The 14,981-nt window shown below is 39.8% G+C and overlaps 1 protein-coding gene across 2 annotated transcripts in view; it reads left to right on the forward strand.

Moving 5' to 3' along the window:
- EPB41L4B (erythrocyte membrane protein band 4.1 like 4B) overlaps positions 1 to 14,981 on the forward strand; it is a gene marked incomplete at both ends in the record, with an annotated part of 177,372 nt that overhangs the window by 77,154 nt on the left and 85,237 nt on the right. The window contains 12 exons of one of the 2 annotated variants that reach the window (XM_082304049.1): positions 472 to 516; positions 1,326 to 1,378; positions 5,110 to 5,230; positions 5,866 to 5,953; positions 7,024 to 7,112; positions 7,435 to 7,504; positions 7,677 to 7,846; positions 7,950 to 8,059; positions 10,102 to 10,132; positions 10,639 to 10,672; positions 11,890 to 11,957; positions 14,748 to 14,895. In XM_082304049.1, the coding sequence (XP_082160175.1) occupies positions 472 to 516; positions 1,326 to 1,378; positions 5,110 to 5,230; positions 5,866 to 5,953; positions 7,024 to 7,112; positions 7,435 to 7,504; positions 7,677 to 7,846; positions 7,950 to 8,059; positions 10,102 to 10,132; positions 10,639 to 10,672; positions 11,890 to 11,957; positions 14,748 to 14,895 (1,027 nt within the window). Of the gene's footprint in view, positions 1 to 471; positions 517 to 1,325; positions 1,379 to 5,109; positions 5,231 to 5,865; positions 5,954 to 7,023; positions 7,113 to 7,434; positions 7,505 to 7,676; positions 7,847 to 7,949; positions 8,060 to 10,101; positions 10,133 to 10,638; positions 10,673 to 11,889; positions 11,958 to 14,747; positions 14,896 to 14,981 lie in introns of those variants that run through there. The other variant, XM_082304048.1, reaches the window with a different exon arrangement.

The raw sequence follows: 14,981 nt of genomic DNA on the forward strand, positions 1-14,981 counted from the left end.
CGAGCTTTTCCTTTTGCCCAGTTTGGACTTTTTCCATGTTCTGTATTTCTGTTTGAGAAGGTAGCCCTGAAGTCCTCATGCCTTTACCTGCATTTTGTCTCTAGATCCTGTAGTTCAGTTCTTGCTTGAATTGGGCAAGACCCAGTTCAGGAGAACGTTGGAGTGTCAAAAACATTCAGGTTGCTGTGGTGTATGCTCAGGTAGAGCACAACCCTAAACAGCAAGGTTTTGGACAATGTCCTGAACACAGCCAGTAGATGAAAAATGTTCTCTTCTTCTTGATTTTAGTGAAAGCTATGGGAACTTCGAAGGTTGCAGGGTGTACCTGAGTGATCCCAAAGGCTCTTTTTTTTAAGAGCAAGTTAATAAAAATGTTGTGACTACTCAATGAACTGGGATGTTTTTCCAGCCATTGGGGCTAGAAAGATGACATTATATATACTTTTGACTTTCTGAATTTTTATTTGTCAGGTACCTGTTTGTATTACAGCTCCGGCAAGACATTCTTTCAGGGAAGTAAGTACCTCTTTGCTCTTGCAGCTGTAATTTAAAGTATTTATAATAGTTGATCTCTTAGTGATTTAAAATTTTACTTTCACTGCGTGATCTTTTTAATTCTTTATGGTATTCATGCACAGATTATAAACGTGATTTACAGTTCCACATGCATTTTTTTTCCTCTAGAATATAGAGATCTATGGCTTTGTGTGCATCATGACTGTATTACTGACAAATAGAATGGGTAAAGGCCTTTGATGGATTGACCAGGTGATGGAAATGTATAAAGAGAGCAAAGACTGTCCTCTGATTTTTATGACTTGAAAATGTAACATGGAATTGCCATATTTTTCAGTATGGTAGGTAAAATAGAGGAGGAAAAGACGATGAAGTGCAACACTTTCTGTACAGGTCAACCCTGCAAAAGTATTTTGTATGTTTATAGTCTCATCCTGGCCAATAAATTCACACCTGCTCTATTTTTTTTTTTTTAATTACAAAACCAAAACCACGTGTTCTAAATACAGTGTTGGAGCAAAAATTATTTCTTAGTCAATTTAGTGTTGTCTCTATTAGTTCAAGCTTGTTTTATGGTGGAGCGTATCATGTGTTTAGTGCTAATTAAAATGTACCAAATTAGGAAATAATCATATGCAAGTCAAAATTAATTGTAGATGTTTCATATCATTAATAGCTCGTGGTTTAAGGGATCTTGTGGAAGTTAATGTTTCCATTTCATACATCAGACTACTTTTTAGCTTTATTGCAAGAAGAACTCACTGAGAAAAAAGACGTTATTTTTATAGCTTGTTTATTTTCTTTTCAAGACTGAAATGCCCATATGAAACTGCTGTTGAACTAGCAGCTCTGTGTCTTCAAGGTATGCAATCTTTTGAAAGCGGTTTGTCTTAATGTATTAGAAAACTCACCTACTAGTTTCTTTTCACTGTTTGTTACTAATGATTTCTCACTGATCATATATAAATGCCATTATATATAAAATATATAAATGATGATATATAAATGCCTGAGGAGAAGAATTTTAAGGAGGTCACTTCCCTGCCTTCCCTTCATTCATAGCTTCTGCACTACATTAGCCAACGTCGGCACACTTGCTGAGGGGAAGGAGCCTCAGAGGCATGGGTAGACAAAGGTTTCATCGAAACTGTAGGCTGGCTAGGGAAGAAAGACCCCAAATAGTTCCCCACTGAGGGAGCAGCTGTGGTGTGTGCGCACTGTTACCTCTTCAGCCTGAAGAGCCAGCTGGCCCGTCAGGCCGTGCTTTGGGGCAGGCGGGTCCCTGCGGGTGTAGCTTTGAACCTGGGCTGCCTGCTGCCTGGCCAGTGCTTGGGAGAGCGAGCCGCCGCCATCGGTGAGACAGGAGATGGTTACAGGGCAGGAGGGAGAGGCGGGCAGGTACTGGAGAGGAGAGAATTATATGGAAAGGTAAGAACTAAGATTAATTCTGTGTCAGGACCAAGGGTTACAAGATAAAAAAAAACAAACTCGGACACTAGGTTTCGTTAGTTTATTGTAGGAAAAAGCATTTTTTTTATTGCTGCGAACACGTTAATACAAATATTCATTCCATTTCAGGCGGTTTGTTTTGCAGATAGGGAGGAAACTTGTGTAATGAAGCTCAAATCAAGTTCATTTTGTCTAAAAGAAAGTGCAGCGATCTGGATCATTCTAGGCATATCAGCAGCAAAATGAATCGAAAAGAAAAATACTCTTCCTGTTCCGCTGGTGGCTGGCAACAGTACATGGAGCGCTTAGGCAGAGTCTCTTAGTGTAATACAAGAACGGAGATAACTCAGTGATTCTAGATGGACTTGACAGTCAAAACTGGGAATTCAGTTCCAAACAGCAACGAGTGTAAATCTTAAGGCAGTGGGTTGTTTTTCAGTTTCCATCTGCACCAGTCTGGCATAGCTCTGATTGTTAGGTGTGCAAATAACTGCTGCAGGCAAACTCCATTTGTCTGTTTGAGATGGAGAAAATCTGGAGCCCGTATTTGATTTGTTGCTTCCATTTTCACAGATAAAAACAGCAGTAACCTCACCCCTGGTCTAAGCAAGGAGAACCAGCAAAGAATAATAAGTTGATGCCTCAACATTTTGGGTAGTAATTAAAACCTGTGATTACTATGTAAATGTAATACAATAGCCATCCATCATGTTTATAATGTCTCCAACTAGGTACCAAAACTAACAATTCTTGACACTGTCTGTGGGAACATATTTAAATTATGGTAGCATTTTCATACTTTTCTACTGTCTTTTTTTCAGTTTCAGTTTTCTGCTATTTTGACATCATTGCAATAAGTTTCTCCAAAATTATTTCATTATTGCAACTAATTTATTTATCTCTGCTGGCAAATACTATAATTAGTATTTTTTATAACATTTCCTACATTTTATTGAGACTGGGAGCTTTTAATTAAGCAGAAGAGTTTAAAGAAATGTCAAATGATTATTCCTTCCTCAGTAGGTTACAGGTACTCTGTGAAATCCAGTCTTGCTCCTTAGTGTTGCTTTCCTAAGAGTGAGGAAGAAGTTATAAAAGGGTATTTAGGAATTGATGCTCTAACCCTATGAAAGAAAGGCCTTTTCTCTTTACAGGACAGCTTTAAACTTCATACGTTTTCTTTAACAACGAAATTGTTCTGTTACAGTGATTCTTTCTTTGTTTCAAAAAAACAGTTTCATAGGCTGGCTCTTTGTGTGAATCATCTTTCAAACATAAATTGTTGGTTTGTTGCCAGTCCTGTGAAGGAACTTCTGTAGCAAATAACATCAATTTGCAGTATGGGGAAACTTGTGAAGTAGATGCATAATCACATGCTTCACTTAGGGATTATCTACAGAAAGGTTGTAATCAAACTTGAATCGTCACTGCTAGGATAAGTTTTTAACTACTTCATTAGTCTTGTGTGGCTTTCGTATTTAACCAGGTATACTTTTGAAACTACTTATTAAACTGAAAAGGAAAACTTTTTCTCAGATCTCCAGTTTTCAGTTCTAATCATAAGATATCTTCATGGGATAGTGCAGACTTTTTTTTTTTTCCCCCTTCTGTGTAAAAGAATCAACAATATATTTACAAATAAACACATTTTTGCAGTTTTCAAAAGCTTTCTAGGAAACTTCCTTTTAAAAATGTCCCCCAGTTTATGCAGTTATTTGTTTAACAACACAGGTAATGTATATAAATGTGTTATGTAACCTCCCCCCCCCCCCCAAAAAAAAAAAAGACCAGAGGATGGGCATGCCAAAGCATGATACTTCATCATAAAACCTCAAATGAAGAGATGGGTCCTCTGCTGTGCCCTTGTGTTTAAAGATATTGGTGCTGCTGAGCCGTTCAGGGAACGTAACTCCACCAGGAAAGACACTAGTGAGAGCATCCTCCCACGGAGCCCGTGCTTCCCCCTTCTGCTGCTCCCCTTCCACTCTGTGCGGGGAGCTGGTGAGGCTCGTACTCTCAAGACCTGTTTCTTAGAGATCAAAATTATGACATCGTTTGTTTGCCTGAAAGTGAATAAATAGTGAGCGCAGCTGTTGAGAAACAAGGGTGATATTTTTCTTGTACCTAATATTTCTGCCCTAGCTTCTCTTTTGTCCTACGCACTGACGATTCTTCTCATCCTTACACATCCTCTATACAGCAGAGTCAGCCTTCATTCCCTGTTTTTTGTCTCAGTTAACTAGTAGAGGAATCTCCTGTGTTTTTCCTAGGTGGTTGTCAACACATCAAACTTCGGTTTCTTACTTTTTTTTTTCCCTGAAGTCCTCCTTGCTAATGTTTTTGTTGTGGCTCCTTCTTATGTACTGGAGACTGGACTGCCAGTAATTCTTCACATCATCTGTGTTAAATAGGCTTCCAACGTAGATGAAACAGCAGCAGAGCTGAGATATCTCTGTTAAAGAAAAAGACATATAGATAAGAATACTGTAACTCACCATGGAAGATTACTGTTGAAGAGAAAAAAATGTGTGTGAGGCAGTGGTTAGAAATGAAGATCAGCAAACTCAATCTGTGTAATACCCTCAGGAATGCTAAATGTTTGAGCGAAGCTTAAGTGCTCAAAACCACCTAGCAGGTGTATCAGTCAACAGGTTGCATTTTGAATGTATTCTCTTCATGTTTTGACACGAAGAGTAATGTCACAAAGAATGCAATAGAATGGGAAGTGTTTGGGAATGAAAGGTATGACCTCATTGCAATGAGAGGAAGTTTCAAAGTAACCTCTTCTGAAACAGTAGTGCATTGATTTTTCTTTTTAACAGAAACTTTATTTCCTTTAAATGCTTTAAAATCCAGAGAAGCATCTTTAGTTAAGCGGGTTTAGTTCTGACATTCTTGAATGTCAGAATTCTGTACCATAACCTTACACCGCTCCTGCAAATGCATTCGTCTGACTTTTGCTGTAAAATCTGATTTGAGTTTGGGGCAGAGGGGGTTAAATTAAAACATTGGCACAAGTGTATTCTTCTACAACATACTTAGAAACTTACAAACTGTCACTGTCTTTGTGGAGATTATGGGATTAAATGTTTCTGGTCATCCCATGATCTTTATGTTTTTAACTTTTCAACTGGTTGATTGCAGCTGAGCTGGGAGAGTGTGAGCACCCAGAGCACACACCAGAACTCGTGTCTGAATTCAGGTTTGCACCAAACCAGACTGAAGCAATGGAATTTGACATTTTTCAGAAATGGAAGGAGTGCAGGTAGGGTACCTGTGTGGGAGTGGTGTCTCTAGCAACAGGAGGTTTTCTTCTCTTCTGAAGTCAAATATTTCCCCTTCAACAGACGTAAAACAGTGATTATGTTTGTCAGTTGAGAAGTATTGTAGATAGACTTCGAGCCCTCCCCCTCCCTAGAAATGACAAGCGGTAATTTAGGGAAGGATGGTGGGGTGAGTTTTCTTTTTTTGTTTGTTTGTTTTTCTTTAGATGATTTCATAACAGTTTAAGCAGTCTGATCTTTTTTCTGTTTATGTTGGAAATAATTCTCTTTCTCTCTCTTTCTCTCCTTCTGTCACACATGCCCACAAAGTTTTGTGTTCAGGGTAGTAGCAAATGCTTTTTCCTGTCTTTTATTAATAAATATGGTACATTTTGGTGTTGCTGTCTTACCTGAACTCTCATCCTTATTGGCAATTTTAGACCCTTTTCAATTTTTGTCCCTCCTATTTATTTTCATTTGGAGGGAAGAGGGTAAAAATACAAGCTAAGCTTGTAATGCCATTTATTGTCATTAAGATTGAGGGCCCAAAGAGAAGGGATAGGGGAACAAATTTCAAAACATTTGAAACAGACAAAAATTTCATATGGTAGAGTATAAATATATTTTATGTTCTTAGGGGAAAGAGCCCGGCGCAGGCCGAATTGTGCTATTTGAACAAAGCTAAATGGCTAGAAATGTATGGTGTAGATATGCATGTAGTTAAGGTAAGATCCACGTTATACTTTATTTTATTAATGTGGGGTCGGAACATTGAATGAGGATGTGGTCTTGAGCAAAACAGTCTTGACTCGGGGAATTTCACTTAATTTAATATACTGCCAATTAACATAAAGATTTAATTACTGATTTGGGTACTGACCAAAAAGAAGACGACAATAAAACAAACACAGAAACATCTTTCCTCCCCCTTCCCCAGCTCAACTTCAGTCCAACACCTCTCCTCCCCTCTTCCTAGCGCCGGCTCCCCTTGTTTTCCCTGCAGGTTACACTCAGTCCCTCCCAAGGCAGCCCACAAGGTTGGGGTCATCCCCACAACAGTTTCTTGGTGCTGCTTCCTGCTTCTCACTCATTTTCCTCTGCTGACCTATGCATCTTACTGCTCCTCTGCTGCTGCATGGGTCGCCCATGGGCCGCTGTCCCTCAGGGCCGTCCCTGCCCTGGTGGGGGTTCTCTGTGGGCTGCAGTCCCTCAGGGCTGTCCCTGCCCCAGTGTGAGGCACCCATGGGCCATGGCCCCTCAGGGTTGTCCCTGCCCTGGTGTGGATCAGTCCCTCAGAGGTGTCCCTGTTGTGGTGTGGGTTGCCCTGGGCCATGGTCCCTCAGAAGTACCTCCTCCTGCAGGGAGAGGCTCCTCCCAAGAGTGCACCTCCAGCCATGTCCCCCACAGTGTCCCTTTCCACATGCCTTTTCCCACGTCCCTCAAATTTTTCCTTTTGTGTCTCCTTCCCCTGGCAGCTACTGCTTGCTCTTAAACACGTGTGAGCTGAGGTGTGGGCTCCCCTGGCTGCAGGCTTGGTGCAGGACCGTTTCCACAGGCACCACAGCCATCTGGGACAGCACACGGCCTCCTCCCATGCAGGGCACCCTGCAGCCCCCTGCTGCCAAAATCTGCCAGTTTGCACCCAATACAGATGCATATTCTTCTGCTCTGTAATGTTAAAAAAAGTATGCAAACCTTATTGTTTAGTTTAAAACCTATGGATTTTGACATACTACTGTAGTAAGATTTACACTACTAATGGCATATTGATGATTGATTCTGTGCTTGCTTACAGGGAAGAGATGGTTGCGAATACGCTCTTGGACTGACACCAACTGGCATATTGATCTTTGAAGGAGCCAACAAAATAGGCTTATTCTTTTGGTAATCTGGTTTTGTGTTATATTGCTTTCTGCTAAAATGCTGAAATCTTTCTCCTTTACATAATGGGATCTTGACTATATTTGGTAATGTAGATTGAATTTACAAGGTTAAATCTGAACGTAAATTGGCCTGGTTAGAAGTACCACTCTCAAATGTTTTTTTAAATATTTTTTGAAAAACAGTCACATTTCCAGGAAATCATACTTTTGTTATAATTCCTGAAGTGTTCCAGGATTGCCAATCACTCACACGTTTTGGAGGATTGTCCTAGATTACAAAATGCTATTTTTCCATTAATTTTCTTTTTGCTTCTTGTGTTTAGGCCTAAAATCACAAAAATGGACTTTAAAAAGAGCAAACTAACGCTTGTGGTTGTAGAAGATGATGAACAGGTAACTTTCTTCCCTTACTTGGGCCTGATCCAACAAAGTGTGGTGTGTGCTCAGGGTGGTAAGAACACAAGGGAGGCTCAGCACACTGTTGGCCCAGGCTGTATTTCTCCTTCCAAGGACAGTAACTAATATCATGCATGCCAACTTCCAAAGCTTTTGTTTCTGCATTTAGGGCAGAGAGCAAGAGCACACATTTGTTTTCCGGTTAGACAGTGCCAAAACGTGCAAACATTTGTGGAAGTGTGCAGTGGAGCACCATGCTTTCTTCAGATTGCGAGCCCCAGCAAATAGTAAATCTAGTAGATCCGACTTCATAAGGCTGGGATCACGCTTCAGATTCAGGTATTTAGCGAAGTAACAGCAATATATTTATGTTTATGTAAAGGAGCAGGTACAGCATCCAGCAAAAGGCAGTAGTTAACTTTGTTTATTTCTGTATTTTAAGTGGGCGGACAGAGTATCAAGCAACACATGGGACAAGATTACGCAGAACTAGTACATTTGAAAGAAGGCCCAGCAAGCGATATCCTTCTCGAAGGCATTCAACTTTTAAGGGTAAGTATTTGTACATGTGTTCACTGAACCAGTCATGCAGGTATCCTGGTAACTCATATAAATGTTGTATTACAACCATAAAATCTGTACCACAGTATAAAAAGAAAAACATGTCAGACCTAAAAAATCACAATGTACATTTTTTTTTCTCCAAAGTCAGAGTGCATTGTTCATATCTATTGGTTTTTAATCTCCGTCTACACTTAATTCTTCCATCCCCCATCTATGGAGAAGGAGCCTATGGGGTTTTTTGTTGCTCATTTGAGGAGGGAAGAAAAGTTGCATCCAACTCAATGAGGGAAAGCATGTAACATTTTCTTCGAAAAAGTGCATTTGTCATGTAGAGTGGAGCAGAGTCCAAAAGCCTCGCTGACTTGCTTATCTAGCCAGACACTTTTAGGGTTATTGAGCAGTCTCATTATGCAGTTGTCGCTGTTTTTATGACTGTAATGCCATGTTATTCACCTATCCAGACTCTGACCTTAACCAGCTTTCTCTGGGAGTTGCAATGTGCTGAATTCGAACAGAATGACAAGGACTTGATTTCCCTTGTGGTTTTGTCATTTGCCCTTCAAAACTTAAGCTGAGATTTTTCTTCCTTGTAGAAAAACCTAGGAAGGAGCACTGCAAGACAATCCCCTCTAAATTCTGTATTACTTGAGGCTGGAGGTGTAGTTGCTGTATGGAGCAGGGTGAGCTGACATTCCCTTAGGATATCTTTGCACTCCTCTGCATTCCTAGAATATGAACCTTAGTTCCATGAAAAGTCCTTGTGGTATTACGGGAGGACTTCTATTTCTTATGTACAATGGGAGGAAAAGGGTAGCAAGCATTTCTAGAGGCTGTCACTCCCCCCCCTTCCTTAGCACATGACAGTTTTTTGCAGAAATGCAAATGTATTAAATTTGTGAGATACTGTTACGTGATACATGAGAGTCAATTATAGGGTAAGTGTGGATGGTTTCATAAGAGTAGATTATTTTAATTTTATTTTTACAATAACAGGATCTGTGAGACCTGCAGGTTATACCTTGTGTTTCAGTCCTTCCACACTTATGTCTGTGAGATGGGGGGAGAAGAGAGAAAGTGTGGCTTATGCTCACTTTAGTTCTCTGTGCATAGCAGCCAAGCAGAACTTCTGTCACATCCAGATGATCTCCCTCCAGAGAGCCCAACAGCATATTTGTTAAGTTAATTCAAAAACTCCCTTTAGATGATTGTCTTTTACGCATCTCTTGGCCGTAAAGACTTGTACCTAGTTGCAGCCCACAAGCGTTGGATTCTGTCCTAGCTCAGTGTCTCTGAGACTTCTACAGTGTCTCATTAAGTTTGTCATCCACTTTCTGCATTCAGCAGAGACTTGGATTTGAAGCTGTATCACTCAACAGTTTTTCAATGCTATTGAAAAATACGCTGTTTGTCAGGAAAAAGAAATTACACATCCCAGTTATTCAACTGCTTTCTTCACCATTCTTTCCGGCCTGTCCAAAGCACGAGCTAAGACCTTTTTGTTCAAGATTGCTCAGTGCCTTCCTGTATTCCCAACTGATGGGCTTTTTTGGCTACCATCGTTCACTGTAATAAGACACAGGCCAACTTCAGGAATACTCTGGTTTCTGTAAGGTGCAAAATTGCTGTGAGAGGTAGCTTCTGATTTCCAAGGGACTCAGTAGTATTGACGTGGTAGCTACAGCAAGGTGAGAAAAGTAGTGCTCTGGCTGTGCAGAACTCGCTCTGCCAACAGTCCTTCTGTTGTGACATTTGGGAAGCATACTCGTGTCTGCTGTCATCTTTGATGGGCTTTGACTCTTGCAGAAGCAGAGGGAGGTTCATGTCTGCCTACTTTATGTACTCACACAGGAATGCTAGAAAGCACAGGGCTACACTTGCGATTCTGATGCATTTGTGCAAATGTGTCTGTGTGAGGGTTTGCTTAAGCTGTAGTGTAACATCCCAGTCACAGTAGCTGCAAAATGACTGATATTTCATGTCTTAAGTTTTTTTCACCTGTCTTAAGGTTATTTTGTTTCTTTCTTTTTAAGCAAACAATCCCGTGAAAGCAGCACAACTATGGTAAGTGACTGCCCAAGTTCTCTCTACCTCTCAATTGCTGTTGTCAGGCAAACAGGATTCTGAAGACCGTTTCTGCATTAGGATTTGTCAAAACAAATTCTCTGGTGTGGGATTAATTGCTTTGGGATCTCTTATTATGCAGCAGCAGATTCTTCTTGGGGGCTGCCAATAAGACTTCAAGTGCTTCTATTTTAAAATTTTTTTTCTTTTTGTGTTTGAGATCAGACTAAAGTAAAGCATATTTCCTTTCTCTTTGTTGTTATTATGCTAACTTATCTAGCATTATTTGTTCCTGTTTCATAAATGTAAAACGAAGAAAAAATTTTGCACCCCTCTTTCTTGCACCCTAATTGCTGTGGTATATATCTTGAATAAAATATTGATGTCCTTGAGAATATGAATTTTAATTCACTACGATACTTCCCTGAAGAGTAGAACCCTGAACTACAGGAAATTGTGACATAGATGTATTGATTACATAAAAGCTATTTTTTTTTCTCCCTTAGTGCTAAAAATACTCCTGAAGTCCATAACTACCAGGTAAGAGCATAACAATCGTTGAGGAGAATATTGTCATTTTCTTAGTTAGTGTTAAATATTTTTGCTCTCTATAATTAGTACATCTGGTTTCCTCCCCTTTTCCTTACTCTAGAGTGAGATTCTCTGAGGTGGTTCAGAAATAAACAGCATCACATTGGGAGTTAAGGGGAACGTGGAGGGACTCTTCTCCCTTTCTTCCCATGTGTTCTTGGATACTCTGCAAGCTGAATACACTCCATTTGCCACCCTCTTTCCCTTCCCTTCCCTTCCCTTCCCTTCCCTTCCCTTCCCTTCCCTTCCCTTCCCTTCCCTTCCCTTCCCTTCCCTTTCCCTTTCCCTTTCCCTTTCCCTTTCCCTTTCCCTTTCCCTTTCCCTTTCCCTTTCCCTTTCCCTTTCCCTTTCCCTTTCCCTTCCCGTGAAATCCCAGGTTAATACCTTTGGGACTGTGAATATGGTGGACCCCAGGAGACTGCTCTGTGAGCAACGCCTTTGTCTAGAGCAGCCTCTCACATCGGATGATCGTGACAAGTTCAAGGTTGCAATTATCTTCCCCATCAAAACACTTAGGAATTCATTGCTAGTCAAATGTTTGTTTGTTTTTGGTTGGTTTGTTTTGGTGTGGTTTTTTTTTTTTTTAAACAAGCTCCTTTATACACTTCAAGGAAAATCCTTGCCCGGTTTTCATCTGTGATACTAGCAGTCAGTGCTACTGAGAAAGCAAGCTGTGCTTTCATCCAAACTGAGCGTGTGCATGAGAACTTAGTCTTAACACTTGTTTTTATTAAAAGCCTCTCTAGTGATTTTGTTTCACTGTTTCTCCTCAAGATCTCATGGATATGAGAGAGAAATGCTGTCACCAAAGATAGGTGACCTCCTGAAGACTGCTATTATAATAGTAACCTTTCTCACTCTCCACCTTTGATTAAAGCTGACATTCTTCTGGTGTGCTTTCGATGAGAAGCACAAGATGTCCCAGGTTGTCTCTCAAACAGAAAAGCAATTTTCTTTGCATTTCCCCATGAGTGTGTCCTAACGAGCAAGCTCATCACCAAGAGGTCTCATATATATCCTAAATGGCATGGGAGAAGGTCTGAAACAGTGGGGGTTCTAGGGCTCACAGGGAGCATGTTCCTCATGGCCCCAGGAAAATGAAAAGTTAAAGTTATAGGGAGTTTTTATATGATTTCATTAACCGGGTTCAATATTTTCACTTGCAGCCACAGTATCATCCTAATATACATCCTGCTCAGCCACACTGGCATCCACATACACCTGTGAATGTAAGGTAAGCAATCTTCACTTTCTGAAAAAGATGATTACTTCTTTCTTTATCTTAATCTGATGGCATGAAGTTTTGGTGGATGTATTGGGCTATTTTCTGCACATGAAAAGCAAACAGAAGTTAGAAATACGTGATGTAGAGGCAGTATTAAATTAACTTCAATTTAGATTTTGATTTGGAATGTCCTAATCTCCTTGATGAAAATTTTTTTCAGGTTGATTTTTAATTCAGAATTTGAAATACAACTTTAGTGTGTTTCTGTAGGGGGGAGTATTGGATGGCAAGATGCTCAGTAGCTTCAATAAAACTAATTGCAATTTGATCAGTATTTGATCTCCTAAGACAAAGAAGCAGCTCATTTTAGGGTAAAGTTAAGTTACAAGTGAAGAGATTCTTGCATTGCAGCACTTTTTTAATCTTTTGCAGAAATGTGTATGGAAAAATAACATGTATGTGGAACAATGTATCAGGCAGTTTACAGATAATTAGTGAAATCGTAACATTGAGTTTTTGAGAACTTTCACAAAAATATTCCTGTATGTGCTCTTGTGCTATCTTCTTGCAAACTTTTTTATTTTGTAACTAGTAATGAGAGAAATTGAGTAAAAAGAAATTTTGGAAGAAATTCAGTCCAAGTTAGAACCAGCTTGGTGGAATGCACAGTGGAGGCACGCACCTGCTGGTGGATATGTGTCTGTGCATGTACACGTGATAAAAATCAGCTGCCATTTTATCCTAATAAAAAGTAACCTTTTTAAGGTTACTCAGTATTTTAGACAAATAATTACTGTCTTGACTGAAAACTAACAATACCCTAATCTTCATTCCTATTCATCTTACGTTTTTATCTCTATATTCTTATATCAGGATAGGTGGACTTTGTTCCTAGTGTAGGCAGGCTCTGGAGATGAAGCTGAGCTTAAAATGAATGAAAAGGCAATTTGGTCCGAGTTTGAGTCTGAGAATGTAGGAAAAAGGCAAATACGTTATTAAAAATACGAGGCAGAGAAGCAGACATACTCATTGTCATCTCAGTATTCCTAGTATACAGCAGTAAAGCAGATACTAAATTTATGTGAGAAACAAGACTGTTTAAATTGGGTAGTTAACTTTGCCTGTACTTCATGTTCAAGATTCTTCCTGATTTTAGTGTTTACTTGTCCATTTTTCTGGGTGCGATTTAAAATGTACAATTTCACATTACAAAAGAGTGATTGCCGAGAGAGGTTAATGATTTTATAAATTGTTTGTGGTTTTGCTGAAATTTTTCTAAAAATTTCTTCACTTATGATACTAGTCTGTAATATTTTAAAGCCAAATATTTCACCCTGGAGCAGAGTGATATTGAAATAAGCACAATAATGTATTGTAATGTGTGTAGACAACCTCCCCCTTCAGCCCCTCCGCTGCCCAGGCAAAGATTAAGGTCAGTGAAATAGGAACAATGGCTTTCTTATAGCTAGGCTTGTAAGTCTAAAAAACATACTTGAACGCTCAGTCGTGCAAGCTCGGTAGAAAAGGTGCTCAGAGTTTCTGTCCCAGTCGGGTAGAAGCGTTTAAATGTGTGGTTAAAATGGAAGCTTCAGGTTCTTCTAATTTGGAGTCGAAGTGGAAGAGTTGGACGTCTAACGTCTTGGATAGCTTGATTTGAGAAAGCTTAACCCATCCGACTGAACTTGAGCTCAAACCACAGATGCATGAAATGCTTTCTGCTGGGCACAGGCCAAGGGCTGAGATGAAAATACCTGTGCAATACATGTTATACATGGGGTTTTGTTAAATAATTTGTGAATTCATATGTGGACTTGTGTCTCAGTCTTCTTAGTAGAAGAGTTTCAGTGAAATTATTTGTTTGCAGTTAAGTTAATGCTCAGTCTTCTGAGAAAATTAATTCCAATTAACAGTCGTCATTATATAACTTTAGAATATCTCCAAAAAAAGGTAACATCTAAACCTGCCTGTATTTCTGCTAGCATAATAAAAATTACCAAAATGAAAAGTGCAACTTCAGTTTGGTAATAAGGGAATCTTAAATATTGTGGTTTCCTACATGCTGTTCAAAATATTTATTTATGTATATATCCTCCCCCCAATGATTCAGGAGACACTGTAGGAGTGGTTGAGGTTAATATCTCTAAGCAGCAATAAGTAATGAACAAATAAGAAAAAAAATATTTTTCCTCTTAGTACTTTTGCAAGTTTCACTGCATAGTCACAGAGAAATACCTGTGCTGGCTATACTCTAGGTGTTCATCTGAACAAAATGCAATCATGTACCTTATAGGCTGCTTCAGCGTAATTAACTGCACCAGCCCTGAACAAAGGGCAATATTTACAGAAGAGCAATTTTCATTCTTAATAGGATTGCCTTTCTTAATTTTTTAGGCCTTAGGGAGATATTTTCATGAGCTCAACTTTTTGCATGGTATGGTTTATTTTAGTTACTTGTTGTACGCATTTAGTCTTCCCATAGCCTGCTCCTCCCTCCCCACCATCCCTCTGGGGTTCAGGAGCATTGCTGCACGACACTGGTCTGTAACACTTGAAAACAGAGAGGGTTTTTCATGACTGAGCTCTGATTCAAAGCCTTTTGAAACCAGCTAAAAGATTCCCAGTTGCTTCAGTGGCTTCTGCATCAGACCTGTAGAGGCGTCACCGTTCCCTTCCCTTGCTGGTAGCTGCCCATCACGCCCTGCGCATGCTTAGCGCTTGCTGGATGAACTCATGTTGCTGTGTAGCGCTCGTAAGTTTACTTCCATCCCTCACTAACCAATAACTGTGCAAATGGTACAGGCCACCCTATCATGATGACAGGCCATATTGGAAACCCCCCACAAGTGGAGAGGACACCAATTTACGATATATCCAGGAACAGAACCAGAAGAATTTAGGAGGAGTCCAAAGTATGGTGTACCAAGACAAACTCATGACGACTCTCTGAAAAACAGTCATCTTCATTTCACCTGCCATCTTAGACGATCATTGCATTCCATGGTCCTTGTCTGTCTGCAGTATGTTCAAAGTGTA

The sequence above is a fragment of the Platalea leucorodia genome (assembly GCF_965183815.1).
Source record: "Platalea leucorodia genome assembly, chromosome: 1".
NCBI classification, from domain to species: Eukaryota; Metazoa; Chordata; class Aves; order Pelecaniformes; family Threskiornithidae; genus Platalea; species Platalea leucorodia.